Raw genomic sequence first — 24547 nt, forward strand, 5'->3', positions numbered from 1 at the left:
GCAGCCACTCAATAACTCAACCCCCCCACACACACCCCCAATCCCCCTTCCCCCCTCAGATCTCTATAAATACCCACAAAAGGGTCACATCACTCTGGGCACAGAGAGAACTGCTCCTGTCTGTGCTCCTGCACTCTGAAGATGCCGGTCACAGGTGCTGGCGAAACGTTAGGAAACAAAACTTCAAGAACATGGCCACACCATAGCCCGGAAGACCCACACCAGCCACTGCTCTATGTTGTTAAAACTTACCTAAGTCTGCACCTTTAACTATCCCCATCAAGCAATGAATAGGCTCAATGCACTAAAACTACAGGTTCCCTTAACAGATCTAAGAGCTGGAAGCACAGTTCCAGAACTGAAAAGTGGAGCCTCATTCAATCTGTAACACTTATACAGCTTCATACCCCATCACTAACACCATGCAATGTTTGGGATAAGTCTATATATACAGAGAGAAAAGGAGTAAAAGGAGTAAAAACTCAGAGCCTTTTGTCACCATGATTTACAATTTGCTGGACTGGCTCGGCAACTCCAATTTTAACATCTGCTCACATGTCTTTTCTCCAGGCCACGATTAACACAATCTTATCCTGCTATTTCCATAGCATGGCACCTAACAGAACAAAAATGCATAAAGAGAATGAGGAGAATCAGGACAATGAACCATTCTACTGGGCTATTCTACCAAAGCAAAGGGTGTATTTTGCTGTCTATTGCTAGTGAAGAAAAATTCTCCAGTAATATATAGCTTTAATCTATAAATTTACACAGCATTCCAAAGCCACTTTCTGATCATATACATTCAGGGCAGGAGTGAATAAATTCTTTTCAGGTGGTTATTGTTGCTGTTATGCCTTCAGGAATGTAGAGGATATAATAGTGATATAAGACTTCAGCATAGGAAGTGGGGGGAAATCTGATGCACGTTTAGAGTTGAGAGAAAAAGGCATTAAACTGAGGTTTAGCAAACCTATATTGTTCTTTCTGGTGAAAAACAAATACAGAAAATACCACCAAATGTCACTTCAAATTTTCATGCCTGCCAGAATATGATTTTATTCATTGGACACCATATTAATGGTCAACTGCCAAACTTAGAACAAGGGCAATAAGCCAGATGAAATTTTTGCATGAAGAATTTATAGTTTATTCTTTTCCAGAAAAGAGCAAAGTATATCAGAGAAAGGACTTCACTTAAAGCATAATCTTGCAAGTAACTCAAATATACTTTCCAGCCTCCTATTCAGTTTACTTAGTCATTTGTCTGTTGGAACTGTAAGCAGATTTAACTTGAACTATGCTGGAGCAGTCTTAGGAAAGTCTGCCCAATCAAAGCATCCTTAAAATCAGTGTAATACAGTAGATCCCAAGTCATATTACATATGCTTATTAATGAGGAGTTTGGATAAATATCTGCTATATCTCAGGAATATAATCCTAATTTTATTGGTCTGATGTTACAATGAGCTGTTTTAAAATATTAAAAGTGTTTACATTTTAGGAAAAGAAACTTTCCATGCATATTTTCAGCTTTTAAGGTTAGCATCATTCATGAGAATCATGCATTCCTTCTACAGCAGTGTTGTCCAAACTTGGCCACTTTAAGATGAGTGGACTTCAACTCCCAGAATTCCCCAGCCAGCATGGCTGGCTGGGGAATTCTGGGAGTTGAAGTCCACTCATCTTAAAGTGGCCAAGTTTGGACCACACTGTTCTACAGGATATTGTGTGACTCATGAGTTGGTAGCCACTTTACTGGAATACTGAATGAGCCAAGCCTCTTTTATATCTTTAACATCTGCCTACAAAGCCAGGGTAAACCGTCCACTAGTTTTATGGGAGAAGCATTTTAGATTCGAGAAGACACTGTGATTTAATAATATGTATCCCTTTCTTTTCTCCTTCATAAATAACACTTTTTAAAAAGGGAAGGTTCATTATCTACTGCTCAGCTTCTAACATAAGTTTTATATGGCTGACTTATACTGACTGCATTGGCACATCACACTAAACCGTAATCTGTTGATTTAGCATATTATATCAATTCAGGCAATGGTTTAGTCAAAAAATCTTAGTTAAAGAAACAATGTCTCGATGAGATGTGTAAAACGGTAACAGAGCCAGACTACTGGTCCATTTATTTGGCACTGTCTACTCTAGCCTCCCCCAGCCAGTTGCCTCTCCCAATGTTGGACTAACTTCCATTAACCCCAGCCAGCATGGCCTTGACAATACAGGAATTATAGGGCAACAGAAAGCAAGTGGTTCTTCAAAGTCTTAGGCAGATCTTTTTCTCAATGCAGCATTTCCTGCTCAGTCTTTTTAACTAGGGACCAGGACACATTGGCAATTTCAAAGGACAGAGCTAAGATCATCTGCTCGACTACTCAGAATGCAAGGATAGTGCCCTTAACTGAACCACATCTACTTAAGCGTGACCTCTGGATCTTTGCTCTCTGTGGGAAACAATTCTTCAATGTCAGACCTTGTTCCTTTAGCCTTCTTCTACTCTCAAACTCTAGATTTTATGGTTTGGACTGGCTTCTAGAACTTTGGGACATCTGAATCCTAGACTGATACAAACCACTTTAGTTTCTCTGCCCTATTTTCCCAGATCTGCAGATCTTCTAGCCCTGCTTCTTGTCTCTTATGGCTATGGTTCTGGACTCTGTAGACCTTGGGCTTAAGATCCCTGAACTACTGGCTTCAACTTGTAACAGCACCACTGGTGCTACACCCTGGCTACCAGGGAAGATCTCACCTTCCCTGTACTTCTCCTGGTCACTCAACATTCTAGCTGCCTTCTTGATTGTTTGAATTACAACTGGTTTACTGATGGGATTATAGTTCAAAAAATTAAGAAAAAAACTTACAAAACTTGCTACTGTGTTGTTTAGTCTAAATAGGACAGAAACACAGACAAAAGTAACCCCTTCAGTTTGATAGAGGTCAGTGATGTTACAATGACATTCTAGAGAGGAGTTATGGTGTTATTTTGGAACACAACCAAAACACAATGATATCAACCTGGTGCTGTTTCTGCACTGCTGACAAGTTTGCTTTTTCTATTAATGTGAAAATAAGCAGAAGACAAAAATACTTTTGTCTGCATTGCTCTCTCATCCAAAAGTAAATGTGGCTTTCTAAAGGCAATCACAGAGTGTTTCCACTACAAAACATAAGGGCATTACATAACTATTTTCATCTCTTCCTCCATAATAGATTTTGTCTGATAATAGAGATGGATGCCTTGATGGAAAAAGTTTGAGGGACCCAAATAAAGGATGACATCATCAGAATCCTGCACACAGTTCAATGAATGAGACAAGACAACAAGAAAATTATATTGTGTTTCTGCTCCAGTCAAGAACATAATTTCCATGCACTTTCAAGGAGGGAAAATAACATTTTTGGAATGTGTTCACGGTTCATGTTCTGGAATTTCATTCCAGAGGGCAGGTGCCACAACAGAAAAAGCAGAGTTCTTGGTTCCGGATAAATGACATTGTTTAATTGAAGGGACCCAAAGCATGGGTCTTCTCTTCATCTCATTGGCCAGAGACTAAACTACATCAACGCCTAAGTAGTTTTGGGGTGATCAGGTTACAATGATCAGGTGTTTATTGTGGCACTGTATTGTTCTTTAATATGGTTGACTTGCGGCACACTTATCAGAAGGGTTGGTCCCAAATGCATTAGGCCTATCACACTTCTCATGTGAGCAGAAGATTGGCCAGGGGAAGTGTAATGCTGATAGTCAAGCAATGGCAACAATGGCAGGATATGTAATGCCCAATGTCTTTCCCTGCCTCATTTTGCCATACCAGTTTGCAATCAAGTGTGCATGTATTTGTGGATTGGCCTCATTATGTATTGAGCTCAGTAGAGAAAAATCCAGTTTAGGTGGTACAAATCACAGGATTTGGTATGATCCTATGACAAAGACAGCTTCTGAAATAAAGCTGCATAACTTCAGGCTTGGCAGACCTGCCAATTTCTAAGACTAGTTATCAAACTCATTTTCAATAGGAAAAAATAGGAAAAAACATTAAATATATCACTGAAGAGGGATCATGTTAATTATACCAATTTAATTCATTCTAAATACAAATCTGAATGAAATTGCATTTGTCCTGGTCTTACCAACCACTTTTTTCAAGTGTTGTTTCTGGCATGTTTCTGAAGGCCAAGTATCGTTATCAGTCTGGGCAGAACTCTGTATTTCTCCTCTAAACTTTGGTGGATTAAACTATGCATTTGTTCATCTTTTTTCCATTCACTTAGCAGTGAATGAAGTAGCAGACAGTTAGACAGGCTTTCACTCACACCTAGTTCCTGAGCTGATTCTTGCCAGAAAGAAGTACATTCTGTTTACCTCTTTCCACAGCTCAGTTGGAAGACAAGACAGAAATGGGATGAAGCGTGACATTTAAAGTCCTAGAATAACAAGTAGCTTCCTACTAGGATTTGAGAATATCTGACTTCATTCAGTAAATGAAACTGAATTGATGTCTGAGCAGAATTACAGCTTTATTGATATCATCGTGTTGCAACAGAATACCTTTCCAGATATGATGAAGCTCCCAAAATGCTCCAGCCAGCATCGCCATTGGGGAAGGTGATCTATATAGTACATTCATAAATTATAACAGTCTAATATGATAGTTGTCTGATATTTTAGACTGTAGTCTATTGGAGAATATCTCAGTTTTTTTCAAAGAGTATCCATGTTTTGGAAGAGATCTTTAAGATCATTCCTAAGCCATTGCTCCCCAATGTATTTTATAGAGCCTTAACACTAGACTCTATGTAATTTCAGAGGACACAGACGTGTTCTCTGTAGGACAGAAGAAACAGGGATTAAAGCCAGCTCAGTCAGGAGATTTGGGGTATCATAAAGAGACTTCAAACTTTTTATTCTATTTTTACTAGCAGGAAAAAGGAGAGCTTTGGGTAACATGCAGCTTTGCCAAATTACTTCACCTTGAAAACTGTATTTTGAATGAAGCCAAAATTATATTTTGAATATAGCCAAATGAGGATTAAACATCCTACAACATCACCCTGAAGTGTAAGGCAGGAAATAGGATTTTAAGTGCAGTACGACAACTATGGCTGGAATCTGGTCTTAGTTTGATTACTTTAACCTATTCCAGTCAGTTCTTTAATGGCAATAAACCTTTGAAAGGTATGTCATCTCCAGCCTTCTCTATGTTAACCCAGGAAGTATAAAATATTTGTGTCTGTCTGTCTCTTTCTTTCTTTCCATGCTGAACTTTAAATATGTATACATTTTGTCATGGCTGACTAACCTGAGTTTGGTAAGAAAACAAACCAGATTATGTTTTTTTTTTAAAACCTTTACACAGTACTTTTATTGTGAAGAAATGCCATGGGGCTTTTAAACTGTAGCATTTCATGGTGCCATTGAAAGAACTAAATGCTGAACTTATTTTGAAGTAGCAGAATTGTAAGTCTTTTGAGACCTGTAACCAGACAAAGCAGAAGGAGTTGCATAAAATCTGAAACATCTTCTTCGATGTATGTGAAAAGGCAACAATGAAAAATAAATACAATTCATTTAATACATGAAGATTAAATTCCCCACCTGGATATTAAATTTTGAAGGAAAGTGCAGGATGAATAAATATTGTTATGACCAAAATATGTCAGTTGATAGATTTTAGGAGTTTAAAGACTTAGGAAGAGTTTACATATTACTCAAAGGCAAACGTAGCTTTGCAACTCAATGTAGATTCAGCTGCAAACTTCAAGTTATCCTGATACATGTACTAAATGTCACATACAGGGGCATCAGGGATCAAAAAAGTCAAAATGGTGGCTATGACTGTAAAAGCAAAGTTTCGCCTTCTTTACATGTGTTATGTGGTACAACTAATTTGATCGCACAGTTGCAGTTGTCTAGACTATAGGTTTATGCATGTTACCCTTCACACATTTTTTTGTGCATACTTCTGATAGATTTAATGTGTTCCTAAACATCTGACCTTGTGAACTGGGGTTCAATTTACCAAAGCTGGTTATCACCAAGTATTCTGCAAGGTTTCATTGCTTAGGCTTTTCCCTACTTGGCTGTGACTTCTGTTTTCATTTTTAAGAAGTAAGTCTATGTTTTAATTTGTCCCCAACACAAGCTCTTTCTATATGTGCCTTATTTCTTAGTGGATCTAGAAGTCCCATCTTATAAAAGCAGCAAAGCCAGCCAAACTGATGCTTTCAGCACACAAAGGAAAGAAGCTGAATAGATCAAGCTGATCACTAGACATTCAGACAAATACTCCTTTCCAGCAAAATGAGTTGATAAACTAAGCTGAATTTTCATTCGATATTGGAGTCTGCATGGGAGAATAAAAAACATATTCCTGTAATTAGAGACAAGCAAAAAACAGTAACGGTTCTTTGTGTGGGGATTTTAGATTCCTGCCCATTTAAGCTCTACATTTAATTTCAAAGAAGCCTATTGCTGTTAAGTAATTGTCCCAACTCTCTATTAATCTATTACTGTACTGAAATGTGACTATTAATCCTCTCTATCTACTTCACTCTTCTATCTTGTAGCAGTAACCCATCTGTATGTATAGACTCACTTTTATCTCCAGTTGCCTTCCTAAAACAGGACTATTATTGGTAACGCAAAACTGATGAGTAAAAATTCATTCTTGGGAATTCTTTTCTTTAGAAGGCAGTCGAAGACAAAGGCAAGGTGTCATGTGACGGCTGGATTGTTTGATGAATACATAATAAATATCTTTTTAAAAGATACTCTACAAATGGCTTCTGTTGGAACAGTATTGCAAAAACATACACAACAAGAGTGACAACAAGTATTAAATCGTTGTTAGTTATATGATCTAGGTCTTTTTAGTTATTTAGGTATTTAATTAATAATATGTATGCTGCGTGGTTAGCACACAGATGGTTCCAGAAGCTTGTTATACAATACTTGTACCTCTGCAGAATGATAGGAAGTAGGAACTTGGATGAAAGCAAACTTTCAATCAAGTTAGTAGATTGCAGACACAGCAAAAGAAATACTCAACCAGACTCACAGTCCATTAAGATCTTATTAAATCTTGCCATAGACTATGACGTAGCTAACATTTGGCACAACTTTATCCTACTACTAAACCAACACCATCTTGATTTTAAATCCCTCAATCAATTTACAACTTCAATAAAATTGTAAGCATACTTTCAATTTCAGTGAAATGTAAATATGTAAGTTAAACAGAAATCTGACACTGGAACATGACATCAGTTCTGGAAGAATAATCAGAATAGTTGTTGCTGTCGATTTGCATTGAAAAAGGAAGAAATAGAGAAGTTCAGTGTCCTTTCTCCCTCCTACAGACAACCAGGAATCCCAGAACCCAGGAACTTCCTAACAGTGACATAAGACAGTGGCCCAACACAGGCAAGCCACAGCAATATTAGGTGGACAAAGCTTCAGCCAATTGCAGCCATGAAATTTTAATTTGCTTTGCCTTGCAGCATGCTCTTCCAGTCAGGGAAGGAGGAAAGGAGAATGCAACTGCTGCTATCCATGTCTGAGTATCCCAGAAAGGATCTCACTTGGCCCTACTTAAACATGGCAGTGCTTCTGAAGTGCCTCTAAGGCAGCCACACTGAAGAGGCAGAGAGGGGGAACTTTCTTCCCATTATATGAGGATTGTGTGACAGTCTCTATCGTTCTGGGTTTTTAAACTTCTTATCAAGAGGATCCGTCTACAGGCTTTTTTCCTTCTCTGCCCCACTTCCTTTGGTATCTATAGGTCAGTACCACTGACGTGGACATAGGCCTTAACTGTTTTCACAAAAGCCGTTCAACATTCCTTTTTCCTTTCAAAACAGAACAAGCCCCCAGTGCTGAACAGGTCATGCACACAGTTTAAAAACCACTTATTTTGTATCTTGTATTCATAAATGCTTCATCGCAATAACTGTTTAGATTAGATTAAATGAGATTCTCATAACAATCTTAGCTCTAAACCTGGCTTCACAAAATAAATGGCTGGGTTCCTATGACATGCTATGCCCAAACAAACCATATTATGGCTCATTGTGATGGCATGATTCTAGTAGGTTGTGGGAAGCTGGCCTTAGCATCCCTTTGAAAACAGCCTTAAGTCTTTCCTGCTGCATGATCCTCCATCCCCAGCTGCTGTTTGGCAACATGGCAACTAACGCATACAAGATCTTCAGATGTCATGTTACAACAGCTCACCTGCTGGAAGCACAGCCATAAGGGAAGAAGTGCAAGGAGACAGCCACTACAGTGGTCAGCTTCTTGCCCCTTTAGCATCACAACATTCACCAAAAGGGGCTAATTACAGACCACACGGCAGGGGCAGACAAGGCTGATACTTCACTATTCAGTCACCAAGCTGTGCCTCTAGAATATGAAGGTAGTTTAGTGCTGTGGCTTACAATGGTTTAAGTAACAACTAAGGAGGATTGTCCAGAGCCATAGAACTAACGTTTCTTCTCTCACCTTCTATTACAAAAATTGGATTCCTGTATATTCCTGTATATATTTAAAAAAATCTTTAAATGAGAAGTAGCACCTTTATAAAAGAATATAATTGTTCTTTTGCGCCATCATCATGAACATTTTCAAAGCTTTATGAACCAGCCATAATTCAGTTCTACCAAAGGAAAGTTAGCATGATAAAAGATTCTGGTGGAATCCAGTGTAACTGCAGTCCACAAAAAAACAGCTGATCCAATCAACATTGTTGAGTGTGTGTGGCACTTATTAAATTGTCTTAAAAATATTTGTCACTGAATAATTCAAGACCTGGTACAGGCCTCTATAGGCATATAGTGGACTCATTCTGAATTTATGGCAAGAAATCACTCTATAGTATATATTTAATATATAATTAAAATAAATCATCTTGATCATAACCTCTGCCTAGTAACAAAATACCATCTTTTCCCTTGAATAAAGACCCAGGTTTGACCTTTTGTATATAACTAGAAATCTTCATCTTTAAAACTCTACTCTGTGGGAACTGTATGCATCCAGAAAATAAACCCTGAAATATAACTTCACAAATGGAGTTGACAGTGAACTAACATTGCATCGTCATTTTTCTTGGAAAAATTAAGCACAAACATAACATTTCACAAGTACCATTACCGTGCAAATGCATGTTGAATTTCATTGCTGTTTTAAATCCCAAACCACAACTAGCATGCAGATTTTCCCCCTACCCCAAATACTAAATCCTTGGTAATTGCACCTCTTTGGTGTAATCAGAACATTTGGGCAAGATTATACCAGTTTTAAGGAAAGCAGATGAGCAGAACCATTTTCAGATATATGTTTACACAGTGTATATTTCACCATTGAAAACAAAATAATAGCCAAACTTAACATATTACATTCAATTTTAAATATATCTGTTGGGGAAAAAATTTAGAGCTATCCCATTTTTTAGGAACCATTTTAAAACGTTCCCACCAGTAACAAATTGTGAAAATATGTTTTCGCATTTTTTAACAGTCTTATCATTTTTTTTTAATTTTTGCTAATGAGCAAGTAATCCAGTCCTATATTTCTTAAATGTGTAATACAATGGACTGTGAGACAAGGAAGTATTACAGGAGTCACCCTCTCCCCCCAAACAAGAAAAGAACAGAACAGAACACTGTGTAATAAAAACCTGATGTGTTGGTTTTGTCAAAGAATTGTTCCATGGCATTCTTGTTCTTTCAGGGCTTCTGCTCTTTACCAGCACTTAGCCCACCTTCTGTTGGCATTAGCTACACAATAGCACTTCTGTGTCCAGAATGTGAATAACAATTCACAGGACACCAATACATCCTTGCAGTTCCAAAAATGCCCAGGAGTCACTTGTACCACAACATCTTGCCCAAAAGAAGATTCAAGTAAGTGGCAGCACCTTTGGCCCATAACCGCAATGTAGTATTCCAGTAGGAAAAGAATTATATATTTGCTCAAGATAATACAACAGCAACATTTCACGTGCAGTGTCTCTGATGAAACTTCAGACCCTTCCAGAACTTTATACAATGGAGCCTTTCGAGGATGATAAATGAATTGACTGGATCCGTGTTGCCAACGTCCTCTGTAAATCTTGTAGAACATTTTGGCCAGATGAATCTCCATTTTTGTCATACAGCAACTGTTTGAAAGCTTCGTTTTCAATTAAAACCATCATATTTTTTAGAAAATATCCCTCACAAAAAGAAGCTAGTTCTGTGACTCCAAGAAACTGAAGATGGAAAATGAAGGGTAGGAAGAGAAAAAGAAACACAAATAAATATACGAACTGAAATTGTTCATTGAAGCCAATTCTTTAGCCCACAGTGCTTATTCAACAATATCCAATATCTCTTGGCAATCTAAGGTAGACCTACATGGGTATTCCAATCAGTGTGACAAATGTCTCACTTAGAACATACAACATGAACTTTAATCTGTCCTCTTGATACTAATTTCCCAGAAAAATCCATCTTATTCTTCCTTCTGATCAGGATTTTCTCCATGTTATCTATCTATGTGGTACTAGGAGTCAAAAATGATTTGATGGCACATAATCAATCAATCTGATCAAGATGGCACTGTAGTCAAGAGAGTACTGGCATATTCCAGCATGCCCTACACTATTTTCATCCTGATAATCATTTATTTGCTATTGTAACTGTTACTATCAGAATCAGAAACAAGTGCTAATCTTGTGTTTTGACTATTGAGAGGGCTTATTTGTTATTTGTCTGGATGGTACCAAAGAAATTCTAAATAGTCTAGTGACTATTTTAACAACTATTGAGAAAAATGTGGAAGATAAGAGAGAACATAAAAATATTAAATATATTGTTAACACTGGAAGTATCATCCTGGATGCAACTGAGAAAAGAATAACTCAGTTGGAAAATATATAGTGGATATATCTATAATTGATTAGGATTAATATTGTTCAGGACAATGTCCCTTAAATCTCATTTTCTGGGCCAGTTTAAATATGACTGGAATATAAGAAGAATCTGAGAAAGGCCACCCAGTTTTTTTTATGAAAGTTCTAATATAGGATTGGCTTTGCCTGAAAATTGTCAGGTAGATGCTGAAATGTTTCAATGTGTTCCAGCTTAAGCCCTGGCCATTCATTGTCAAGTTCCTTAGATTTGCCTTGAAGAAGAAAAATTTACAGATGGACTGATCTGCTTGAGCAATGACTAGGAAAATTACAAGTCTCATATTATGTTTTTTTCACATTAAACTAAGGAAGTTCAATAGTGTAGATACTCAGTACAGAAAGAGGTTTAACCCAGCACGAAATTCTGCTTGAGAGGAAGGGGAAGATCAAAGAAGTTGATGAGATGCTCAGAAGGAGAGAGGTGAGAAGTTTAAAGAAAAGGCAATATATAAGGTGGTGTATCGATGTGGTGCAAGCAGGATAGTTTGCTTTCTACCAGAAAGTGAATGGTGTTGTTCTGTACTTGATTTAACTATATTTCTTTTTCTTAAATCATGTATTTGATTTCTTTGACTTATTAGGTGTTAACACCTGTAGAGGTGTTTTGGAGTTTGTTAGAGGAATAGGAATGAGTTAGTTAAGAACTGCACTAAGTTTTAATTTCTTTTGTTTTGTATATGTTTAAGGGTTATGGGGGGGGAGGCTCTGATAATTATTGTCTCTACACAAGTTAAATCCTTGTATCATAGATCCAAATGGGCAACTCTTTCCATCAGAGTTACTGCTATAATATTTGTGGGTCAATGCCATCTTGTTATCTGTTCAGTAAAAGAGTACCTTTTACTCTATTTTTTGTGGGAAATTCCTATAAAGTGCCGTTTGTGGTTTTAGCACCACTGGGTGTTTATTTTTCCCACCACTGCTTGTCTTTGCATGTAAATACCTAAAGTTATAAAAGAACTTTCATGTTTCCTTTTTCCTTATTTTTAATAGATGATTTTTTAAAAGTATAACTTGTGAGGCTGATCTAATTCTTCAAAGGAGTGGGGACTGTTTTCCCTAGTCACATACCTGAAAGCTAAAACAGCCAGGAAGTGGCCCTACAGAATTCCTTTTCTTTATCTTCTTTTTTTTTTTTCCCTGCTATTTGCTGGAAGGCAAGATACTGTGGGACCCCTATCTGTCTTACAGGTTGGGATTAGAAGGACACCGAGTAAAGGCATTTCCCATGGAAGACAGGTGGTGGCAGTGCTAAACTACAAAGCAGTATTCCAAGTCAGGAAGGTGGGCCGGAGCGTATAAATCCAAAGTCTTCTGGGAGATGGGTTTTGAGATCTCCAACCTTTCACGCTATAGGTTCAACCCTGCCACTCACTGCTGTACCCAAAAGGGAATAGTGCAATGGATATGTATGTACATATGTATATTGCTCATTCCCCATTTTAGTGTTGTTTTTTTTAAAGCAATCACAGCTGCTTAAAATCAGCAGCAAGCCTGTCTGTATAGAATTCTAACCCTAATCCTAGCCCTTGACTGCATTTCTTCAGGATTAAATGGACCAAATGCCTATATGCATTATGTTATACACAATATTAATAGCCATGTCGTATATAGCTACAGTGAGCCAAATCCCACCCTTCCCTCCCTAAGCCCAGGTACTAATCGTCAACCACCCAGTATAAGACATTTGGGAAGGATGGGAAGAATTTATACAACTGGACCTGCCAATGCAATTTCTCAGTGTAATAGTACAGGAAGATACAACATAACACAGGCAAAAATTAGGCCAGGATTACAGCAATTAGACCTTGACACCTGTCCAAGGATATTTTCTGCTGATGCTGAGCTTGGATACGTGCATCAATGAATAAGTATGAGTAACAATACTGGGTTACCTTGGCATGATTATAAATATCCACACAATTTTCTGTGTTGATACTTTTTGCACAGATGATCTCACAGTGACGTTGCAGTGCTTCAAGCTGGAAAAATTTAGCAGCAGATAGGAGCTGAAAGAGGAGGAAAAAGATTATTACAGGTTTTGGGAGGTAACCATTTTTGTGGGCACCAAAAGGAATGTTTCTTGTTCATCTTCTGTCTTTGTACATTTCATAGTATTCCAAATAGTATCTAATGAAACTGAAAAATTTGGGTGCTATATTGTTCACTTCGTTCCTGTTACACCAACTTACTGGGGAATGTTGTTTTACAACATTCTTGCTTTACAAATGACAAAATCTATGGGTAAAAAAAAATCCACATGAGCAATGAAGACAATCATCATATCACCTCCAAACAAACATTTTTATTCTTTACCATGGATCACCAGCAGTCCTCCCAGTGCTGCCACCGTCTGCAGAGTGAGTCCTGTAGGCCCTAAGACCTGGCCCAGCCTGCTCCCACCCGGTGCGCTCCAGTGCAGGAGGGGCTGAGAGAGCCAGCCCCTGGCCAATGTGAGTCGGGTGGGGTCGCACTGCCCCTGCCACCCTTCCCCCTCTGCCTCAGCAGCCCCCCACCTTTTATTCAGCCAAATCTATGGCTGAATCTATCTATTATTCAATCCAAATTTAGCATACTTGCAACAACAGCGGCAGTTTTTGGTATAAGATGCTTCTTACCTCCATAATTTCACTGTTTTTAATGAGAAGTGACTCGGAACCTCCATAGTAGAGATACTGCATAATAAGCTGAAACCAAAGAAATCCATAAATTACAAAAAATACGTTTGTTTCTGAAGTTGCTGAACACTAAGGGAAAAGGGATAAATCAATGTTATTCCAAAATGGAAAACAGAAAAGAAATAGTTATTAATAGATTTTAATATGTATTGAAAAGATACCCATACTTAACTTTATGCCTTGGAGTAGTTCTTGTTGTTTCAGTTATTTTTAGCCAAGGTTTCTTGGTAAAGGAACCCTACTGGTTGCAAAGCTATAGAATTAACAACTATTTTTCTTCCTAAGAGAGCTCATATGGTCTACTTAGCAGCAGTTTTGTAGGATGAAATTCAGCATGCAAATGCAGGGCAAGGAAAAGTTTCACAGTAATATGCAAATGCAACACAAGGGAAGCCTTCACTTGCTAAATCTCTGCCAGTCATGCTACTATTAAAAGCAAGATAAATCTGGCAATTCTTCTGTAGCATACCTCTTCCAGAATAATTAAGGAGCACTCAATTATTCATACTTCTGAAAACCTCAATACAAGAAATTAAAAAAGAAATGTGTAATACGTAGGAGCTCACTTCTGAAAAAGAATGTTCATTTGATTGATTTATTACAACTCAAGGCAGCTACATTTAAATTTAAAAAGCAAAATATAAAAACTAAAAACATAAATTGAAATTAACAGTAGCACTGGCATAAAATCAATGAACAGTCTGGTGAACAGGATGCATCTTTATATGGTTTTGAATTGTTGGCTGAGTGGGAACCAAATGCAGCCTTAAAGAGAATGCATTCCACAGCATAGAAGCAACACAGGAAAAGGCAGAAGGTATCTTCAAATGGGCCTCTCTTGCATTTCTTAACATTCAGATAGATTCCTGATGGGAGATATGGTGCCTCTGTTCCTTACATGCATTTATGGTGGCCAGAGGAAGAATCCTTCAGGATCCTGAGTAAACTATTCTAATTGACCAGAGAGTTCAAACTTTGCTAGTAATTCTACTTTTTAAACCTTTTTACCATTCCTACATGTATTACAATATTTAATTCTACACTCAGACAATAAAGCAGATTAATGTCATTCATGTATAGTTTGATTCCAATCAATAACATAATTGAAATGCTGCTATTGAACAACAGCCATCAGGGTCCATATTTCAGGAAATTTCTCTTGTACTAATTGCCATTTATACAGAGATTCCTTGAGATGTTCAATGTTACCTGGAAAATGGGATACTTCACATAGCTGATCTCAATGAAAGTGCTATCAGATGCGGGTTTGCTGGACAACAGGGCTTTAAACCTATGCAAAAACATCCAAATATATTTGCTATTTCAATTTGTGAAAAGAATACACCACCAAAAAAACAAGGTCTTGCATCAGTATGGTATAAAGTTCACATACAGGAATGATACTTATCCACTGCAGGCTCATATACTCTTTTTTAATGCAGAAAAAGTATGTTCCAGCAGCAGCCAAAGCTATGAACTGCTTAACTTCAAGACATCAGATCACAGGTTGTACTAACCAGCCTTGTTCAAACTGTCAGCCTTTGTGCTGAGTGGTAATTCTGGCAGCAGTATTTCCAGCTCATCTTGAAGGGAGTAGGCCCAGGAAGGCCAAATTAGATAGTCAAGAAAGGGGAACAGGATACAATGTTCTTTCCAATGGCCACTTTTCTACTACTTTTCTAGGCTTTTAGCTAGTACTGTTGACCAACATCTAAGTTAGAGCAATAAATTCTCTATCTCCTCCCTCCTCACCTCCACTTCCACCATCCTTGTGCAAGGAGAAGGCAGTCAAGAAGGGAAGCGTTTCAGAGGAGAAGGTTAAGAGAATGGTAATTAACTTCTTGAAGTCATCTCAAGTGCCTTCAGCAACAGTCAACTCCAACTCCTGCCACCCACCTTTCCTGCTTCAGAGAAGAAAAGCGCATTGCAAATGGGGAAAATTATGCTTGGCCCCCAATACCTTATGCTCATAGTTGTCAGACAACTGGCAGTATCCTTCTAGCTCTGGAAGTGGCAGAGATTCCTGTGGTGCTGTCCAGGAAGATTTACACTCACTCAGCTCCAAAGCTGTTAGGAAAGCTGATGTCCAATCATACATACCACAATGGCTCTGTGCTCATAATGGCAAGCAAATTTCTCCAACTTTCATCTGGGGATGTATTTTAACACTGATATTTAACATAAGACTTCAGCATTAGGGCAGAAACATAGTTTGGCTGCTGAGTGTAGCTTCCCCAAGTAGACTACCACTCTTCTGACTGATTTGTATTCTTTCTCCTTATGCTTTAATGTCCCTTTCTGAATTCTACCACACTTTTCTACTAGTCACATCTATTGCACTGAGATCTATAGTAATCACTGACAATTTCTTTAGCCAATGAAGAAATATAATCTTCATTGCAAATTCTTGTTGGGTAACCTATAAATCTGTCTGCCTTATGTAATCCAAAATACTGAAATTAAGTTTATGCCATATTCATCTATAAATACGTATAAATACCTAGGGGATGCAGTAAACAGTAATACTCTGTGCGCATAAAATGGTCTTCCTTCCACAAGGAATGTAACATCTGACATCTCTTTATTGTTGAGAAAATGAGGATCTGGAATAAAAAAAAAAAACAACAGACCAAAAAAAAAACACCCCACCCCAAAACAAACAAAGAAACAAAAAACAAGAGGAAGACATTTTAATTGGGAATAAATTAAAACACCACTATATTTGATCCTGGTTGTAAAAGTCAGTTTAAGATGAATATATCTTTGAAGTTATTTTGAAGAAATTCTTGATAGGGCAAATACTCTAGTACTGTCATGCAAAGTGCATTTCAAACCACTGAAATAGATTCTCAAACTATTGTTAAAGGTAACAGACATCCTTCAGGGCAGTCTTAACCTTGCTGCCTGAGACAGAGGGGGAAATTATGCCCCCTTTCCAAGTCCATCCATAGCCCCCCAGTGAGTCAAGTTATTGTGCCATCTTGGGCAGAAAATCCCATAAGCATCTCTCCCAGGAAATGAAAATAATATAAAAATAATTAACTGTTTGCTGTTTATTTTTCCCACATATTTTGGAGGATTAGGAACTGCCAAGGTCCTGGGAAAGGGGCAGGGTAAAGTTATACATTCTATATAAATCAATAAGGGATGACTTGTTTTCTTATTTGTCAGTATTCTTCTTTATGTCTAAACACCAGAACTCTTTTAATACAATTTGTTTTCAGCTTCAGTAACAGTGGCCATGCCGGTCTGGGCTTATAGGAACATATTAGAAGATATCAACTTGGAGAAGAGTGATCAATAAATAATAAATAAAATGAATCTGGAAAACGTATGGCAGAAATTTCAAATAATGCAAACGAAGCTTCCAAACTGCACTGTGGGGCTACAAACACACCAACTGCTTCAGATGCCTTCCATTTTCATTTGTCCAAATTGCTTGTTACACATGAAACTACTCTAAGGCGGAAAGTGGGGGCTAAACATAGATGCAACTGTCAGCATATCAATGTTTTGAATGCAAATTCTGCTAAACAGAGTAAATTCTGTGTTTTCTCTTAGCTTGATCTCTGGGAGAAAGGTGGGCGTAAAAGTATTATTAAGGTCAACTGTACACACCCATATTCCAAAGCAGAACAACTGGTGAAGTAAATGACTAGCATTTGGTTTGGAAAGCAAAAGGAAGTATAGTGAGCTTTTCCAATGGTTACACTGAATGGGATGTATTGCTTGTATTCATCTGCTGACTGTAATTATGTTTAGTGTTTAATTGAGATTTTAATAGTGGTTTTAGTATGGTTATACATTTGTTGTATTTATTTATTTATTTTTATTTATTTTTCTCCTTGTTATTTTTAGTTGTTGTGAGCTGCTCTTGACCCTGATTAGGATATCCTATGATCTCTTCTGATTTTGAATTACATGAAAAGTCTACCAAGATTGAGGCATATCTTTTGACATTTGGAGCTAAAGACCCAAAAACCACACTTACCTAAACGAGATGTCTGCTTGCGTTTGATTTCAATAAGCTTGGGAATAGGATAAGGTCCATAGCAATGAGTGAAAATGACAGCCAGTTGTTGACTAATCACTTCATTCTGAAACAAAACAAAATGCAATAAAATAAATACAAAACAAAATTCTTTCACTCAAATGTTTTATGACTCACTCATAGGAACTGATAGAATATCATACGCTTAAAATGTGGGGACCTAAAAATGTGAGCAGATACCCTTCTCCTGCTATTTTAACTGTAGTAAGATATTGCCTTACTAAACTTTCCTTGAGCAATTTCTCTACTATTCTATTAGAAACTGAATAAGTCAATATTGTGGAGATATCCTGTAGGTAATTACTTCTCTCATCAGGCACAATGATACTCTTGTAAAACCAAATAATGCAAATCTACGTCTTTATGTCTTTCAGTTGAGAACTGAGGGGAAAATTAAGCCAACTTTGGAGAATTCACAGCTCAATAAAACAGTAAATGTCTTGTATACATGTTCATTTTCTGGCAACTCTAGTAAAAAGGGGATTAACAACACACATCCATGCATCAGGCATTGGAAGCTGGCTGCCAATGAGACACACAAAAGGGTTATGTCATACTTCAAACTGGTAGGCAGAACAGTGCTATGGAGCAGATGAGGACATTTGCTTATCACCTGTGACTCCTTAAAGCAGCTGCATCTTCTCCCAGGACTATGAGTCTGCCCTCCACAACTGCAGCACGATCCCAGGAAAATATGCATTGGGTTAAGAACTCACCACTTCATCTAGTGGCCTATTTCACTGGTTGACAGGTCCTAAAGTCAAGAGGTTTCCCCTGACATGTAGCCCGAACCTATTTCTCCATAAGTTTTAATCCACTGGTACTTACCTTATCCTCTGGGGCAATACTGAATAAGTCTATTCCCGCCTCTACTGGACAGTCCTTCAGATATTTGAAGACTGCTTTCACATCTCCCCTTATTATCTCTTCCGTAGGCTAAACATACCCATTTCCTTTAACCATTCCTCATAAAACTTGATTTCCAGTCTCTTCCCCATCATGGTAGCCCTCCTCTGAACTTGATCCAATTTGTCACTGGCTTTTTTTTTTTTTTTGAATGCAGATGCCCAGAACTTGTCACTGTATTCAAAGTGGGGTCTAATCAGGACAAAGTAGAGTGGAACAATTATCTCCCATGATCTGGACTGTATGCTCCTTGCACACCAAGATAGCATTTGACATTTTTTTTTCCTAGCAGCTGCATCATACCACTAGCTCATGGTTAACTTGTGGTTGACAAGTACACCCACGTCTTTTTTACATGTACTATTGCCAAGCTACGTCTCTCCCATCCTATACTTGTGCCTTTATTTTTTTCTACCCACAGAACTTTACATTTCTCTGTGATAAATTCCATTCTATTCATTTCAACTCATTACTCAAGCCTGTCTAGATCTTTTTTCATTTTTCCCTCTCTTCTCTCTCCATCCCTGCCAGCCTTGCGTCATCTACAAACTTGAAAAGTATTCCCTCAAACTTCCTCAATCAAGTCACTGATAAAACTATTGAACAGCACAAGGCCAGAACAGAGTCCTGTGGCACTCCATACAATACTACTGTCCAAGCTGAAACTGAGCCATTAATGAGCAGTCTTTGGGTTGGGTCATCTGGCCAATAGAGAATATAATGAGAGACTCTGTGAAAAGTCCAGGTAGATGTCCCCCAATCTACTAAGCTATTAACTGAATTTTAGCTATATGTTATTATAGCCAATGGTTTCAAATGATCAACCAGGCTAGTAGAAGAAGTAGGAAAGGCTGCAGCAAGACAAATGAAAATAACTTCCTATTGCTGCTAAAAGTCATTTGCTGCTAAAAGTCCATTGAACTTGGAAGCTAGATCCTTTTTCGTCTATAAATGAGGTGTTCTCACTGCATGAACTGGAATCCAAATGCAATAACCAACCCAAATAGCCAACTTAAATTGCAGTATTGGGAAAAAAATATGTATTTTTTTCACCACACTTTTGTCCTAACTAGCCAATGTAGACTTTCAGAGCAAGATGTTCTCCATCTTGTTGGGATGTTCTTCTTGTCTTGTGGTTACCTTCCCCAACTTAGTATCTTCAAAACAAATTGTTGTTCAGTTCTTTTAGTCTTGCTGACTGTGAATTAATGAAGCTGGGGTGGGGCACAAGTTTGAAAAAAGTTGTTCTGTCTATTTCTGACAAGACTAAAGTAGTTCCTTCAAAAATGGGCAGAAAGGCAGGTTATGAACTAAATAAGTATGGACCATCTAATATTAAAATGAATGAATAAATGGATGATGATGATGATGATATCAGTAGAATCTTTCTAAATATTGTTCAGATAAACATGCTTTCAACCTTTGAGCAATTGCTGAGTTTTTATGAGACAACTGCAGTAATGAGAAATGTATTTTTTTTCTGTTTCTGAGAAACCGATCCATATGTGCATAAAAACAAAGTGGGAAATGGAGATTACTGATCAAAAGATCACTGTGAAGCCAGGAATTTCAGTTTGTCATAAGCTACATATGATGTGATATCATCTTCCTCCCGCCACACATAAAGGAGTATGAACATGGCCTTGAAGAAGGATTTCAACAGCTTTTAGATAAACACAAGTTTAGACCTGAAAAGAAGGAAGGATTGAGTAAGAAATTCAAATTTGCCCCACCTTGATTCTCATTGGTATAAGAGGGGAGAGAGAATCTCTGTCACAGTTTCAAGATTCTGTTATTATACCCTACATTAATAAAGCAGACTTCCAATAGTCCTTATTGAGACTGGTGTACCTCAAAGGACTAACCCCATATGGTATTGTTAATGCAAAAAGGAGGACTGCCCAAACTTCTCCAAATGTCTTTGGGGAAGATCTCTAGTATCAGTGTTGCATGAAAATTGATCAAATATTGCTTTGGAAGACTGCTATCAGAAGATTTTTAATCCAATACATCATTAATACTAGTCAACATTTGTGAGTAGGGAACCTAAGATGTTAGAGTTAACAGCCAGAGGCAATGTCTACTTTGAGAAAATAGGTTTTTATTTTTACAAAACTAAGCTATAGCCCTTCCAAAGAGAATACCATTAATCAAACAAGATACATAAAATGTCCTTCAGTAGTTACTGGGAGTAATGCCAAGACTTGATTTTGAAAGGATTTTTTAAAATTGGTGTATCAAAAACCCAGGTCCAAGAAAATGTTTATGGGTGTCAGATCAGAAGAGGGCACACAAGTTATAGAATCAATACTTCTTGGTTCCAATTCAGGAAGTTTCAACCAATATTTCCTTTCTGTAAAAAACAGAAGGGTCTTTGTTGAAATATGTCTTAGGAGAAATTATTTGTAAGGATTTAAATGCAAATCCATCAAATCCAAGGTTAGTTTCTAGATAACGCCATGCTACTCAATCATTTTATGTGACACTGGTTAATTATGAGTTATATTGGCATGCCACACTGGTGTACCTGATGTTTGCCTCTCATATGGAGAATGCAAGATGCACATTTATGGAGATTTCGGATCCTGGTTATTCTGAACTGTTTAGATACAGAAGTACTGACATTGATGACAAGTAATACTATAGGTTGCAATAGTCACCAGACCATAGAAAAATCTATCTGAATGAGGGAGAAGGGAGACATGAACAATCTAGACAAAAATTGACCTAATTTCAAATAATAACAAATCTGCACTTGGCTACTTCCCAAAATAGATGGCACGTTATTTCCTTGAAATAGCTTTTATATATTAACAAGCAACATCTTTTTTTCTCTGGATAATGCATGTTGCAGTATCATACTCTTTTATTTTTCAAAGGACATATTATAATTCTATCAAAATATACACTTCAATTATTATTATTTTCCTTTTAAGGAATGAAACACAGTGATTTGGACTGCTATATCTCCCAGGTCTGATCTAATACTCTAGTCTAGAAATTAAAGTTTTTAAAGATAATTAATATTTTTACACATTTTTAAAGAGTTCTTTTAATCAAATTATTGATTTTAATTATTTTTATTGTACACAGTTCATTTTTAATAAACAGAACATTGCTTGGGGACTGCTTTTTATCATGAAAAAGGAAATGGAAATCTTATAAGTAAGTAAATAAATGTTTTAAGAAATCTATTTAAGAATATGTGATATTGAATATAAGAATACACTTTTGCTGCACTTCAGTGAATGGATCTACGCCAGGAATTGAGAACTTCTGGCTTAATAGATTAATCCATTCACAATGTCTTAGTTTTCAATACATTCCTTTTCTGTGAAACTCTAACATGAGATTTATTTTTATTAATTTATTTAGAAAACCTATATGGCTGCCTACCTTATAGTTGATAATCCTAGGCAGCTCACAACTTTCCATAAAATCAGAATAAATATAACCCACAAACCTACAACTACACCACATATCATATCACAATCCCACAACATCCCATCAACTCTACATTTACGTTTCCAGGGCTCACTTCCATCCTAGCCTCATGAGATCTGCTGGGGTGAGATCTGAGCATTGCTACGCACAGTTGAAGGAAATGTGTACAATGCCCTCTTTATACTATTCCATCTAGCCAGCCAGCCAAAGGCCACTTTCAGCTCATTTGTTTATCAGCCTCTCTTGACTTAAGTGACTCTTCAGCTTTACTACTAGGTTTTGGCTTGTCATCTCTCCAGCCATTAACTACTTCAGCATTAAGCCACTCTTGCAAGAGATGGAGATTGTCAGTTCAGTTTTTTAAAACTACCAATTCTATCCATACATCCATTTATTTGACTTATATCCCATCTTTATTTTGTACAACTCAAGGTGGAGTACATAACACTCCCTCCTCCTACAGTGCATTTGGGAGGATGCTTCTATAAGAAGGACCCAAGCGCTACCAATCAAAAACATCCTGCAGCGGTTCTGTCTTTCCTTTCTTATCATTTTTAATGTGGAGGTAGCAGGCGCAAATGATGGGAATAAAGAAAAAATAAATAAAGAAGGTTCCCAAACAGAGATGTCAATCGCATCCCAGATAAATGTTGAAATTTTGACCAGTTATTCCATGATAAAAGCCTTGTCTGGTAACACCTACCAAATGTCATATATGCTGGATTAATTTTCAGGGACTTGGTTGGCACATTGCACTAAGCCATGAGTGATTCCCTAAGGCTTTGGCTTTTGATGCAGTGTGAACCCAGCCAATAGCAGCTTACTCAACAAACCATGATTATTCAAACATGGTCTACCACCATATGTGAAGCCATTCACAGAGCAGTGCTTCCATGATTCCCACCAACTCTTCCTTTTGTAAGATACATTTGATTATTCATTTTTTGTGCTGTGGCGGATCATTGTTTCCCATTACATTCAAACTGGCAACCAATGGTGCTTGCTTGCCCTCTACACCAGTACTGCAGATCACAGTTTGAAGCTAATTTGCAATTCTAGTTTGAAGGTGAATTACACAAAGTAACTAACAAAATAAATGTTACTTAATAAAGGATAGGAAGGGAGATGATAACAAGACGAGGCAGTGTAATCCGAACATAAAAGAATGAATAATATTTCAACAGAGTGTTTTGAATACACTGTCTAATCTGCTTCTGATTAAAATACCTGTTTTCACTAGCTTGTAGTTCTTGATGGTTTGCTGCTATAAAGATTGATCTACCTCAAATTGCAATGTTTTAGTGAAAGTCTTACTGTTATACTTAATATTTTTTCTTTGCATCTGTAATGCTTGTGTTTTGCTGTACAAGCTATTTGCTTTATAAGCAGAAAAGCCCAATAGAAATAATAATTTGAGCTGCAGAATGACAAGTCTGCAGTGTCACCTACCTTACTTGCTTTCAAGATTTCAATCATCAAAGGCAACCCTTGTGTGATGAGTTCTTCAGTGTATTCTTCCTCCTGGATAGATTTAAATTCTTTCAACAAGCACTGGATGAGAGGCCTTCTATGTTGTTGAAAAGCAGTTCGCAAAGACTCTAACCATGTATGAAGGGTCCAAGGAACACCTATTTAAAATAAAAAGTATTCTAAAAAACTGTATTGACTAAAAATTCAGAATCAGTATGAAGACCTTTGGCTTATGAATGTGATTCTACATATACTATTTCCTTTTCTGAGAGTCACTATCAGTCTAATATTATCGTACATCTGTTATAGGCCAATATCACAAGTAGAGAACCCATTGCTAAATTCTATGGCTTTTTGTGATTTTCCTCTTGCTACAATCACCAAGTCACATGCCTTTGTTAAGCAAGCAACCTGTGAAAAGAACGAGGAGTAACAGTGTCCTCATGGTGTGAACTTACTCTCTTGAAATCCAAAAAGAGAGGCAAATGAATAGGCAGAACAACAGTGGCAAGGAGGAAGAAGGTTCAGAGAGAGTGTGACACCTTGCTTTAAGGACTCCTAAAACTTGGAACCATCATGACTAATCTTCTCTCAGTCCTTTATGTCTTGACAACTTTCAGACATGTAAGTCCTAGCAATAATGACAGTGTTCATCCTCTGAAACCCACCAGCAGAACTATAATTAACTATTGATAGGTTTTAACACCCAGAATTCTCAGCAATGGTCATGTTGGCAGGGACATTCATGGAACTGAAGTCCTCATATCTGGACGGCACCTAGGGTAGGAAAGTCTGTTCCACACAATCACGTCACTGCAAATTTCCAAGTTTATTTTTACTATGTTCTTCCATAGTGCCTTAAGTGGTAAAGTTCTGGCAAAGTTACCTGAGCAGCCATTTCAAAAATAATCTCAGTTGTTAAATGCTTATTAATTTAAATATAATTGTCCATGGAATGTCAAACACTTTCCTTGCATTTTAGAGCTGAGTACAAAATAGCTGGCTTAATTAGAAAAAACACATTGCAATGA

At 37.4% G+C, this 24547-nt stretch overlaps 1 protein-coding gene across 2 annotated transcripts in view; it reads right to left on the reverse strand.

Moving 5' to 3' along the window:
• Positions 1 to 1675: 1675 nt before the first annotated feature.
• Positions 1676 to 24547, reverse strand: part of ABTB3 (ankyrin repeat and BTB domain containing 3) — a 213526-nt gene continuing 190654 nt past the window's right edge. The window contains exons 11-18 of one of the 2 annotated variants that reach the window (XM_088141088.1): positions 23496 to 23674; positions 21130 to 21201; positions 17637 to 17742; positions 16146 to 16248; positions 14855 to 14936; positions 13586 to 13654; positions 12863 to 12976; positions 1676 to 10265 (exon numbers count right to left, since the gene is read on the reverse strand). In XM_088141088.1, coding sequence (XP_087997214.1) covers positions 10056 to 10265; positions 12863 to 12976; positions 13586 to 13654; positions 14855 to 14936; positions 16146 to 16248; positions 17637 to 17742; positions 21130 to 21201; positions 23496 to 23674 — 935 coding nt within the window. In that variant the 3' untranslated portion in view covers positions 1676 to 10055. The remainder of the gene's footprint in view (positions 10266 to 12862; positions 12977 to 13585; positions 13655 to 14854; positions 14937 to 16145; positions 16249 to 17636; positions 17743 to 21129; positions 21202 to 23495; positions 23675 to 24547) is intronic. The other variant, XM_088141089.1, reaches the window with a different exon arrangement.

The sequence above is a fragment of the Python bivittatus genome, unplaced genomic scaffold (assembly GCF_059951505.1).
Source record: "Python bivittatus isolate LINGU-HERP-01145 unplaced genomic scaffold, Pbiv_v1 ctg000330_np1212, whole genome shotgun sequence".
Taxonomy (NCBI): Eukaryota; Metazoa; Chordata; class Lepidosauria; order Squamata; family Pythonidae; genus Python; species Python bivittatus.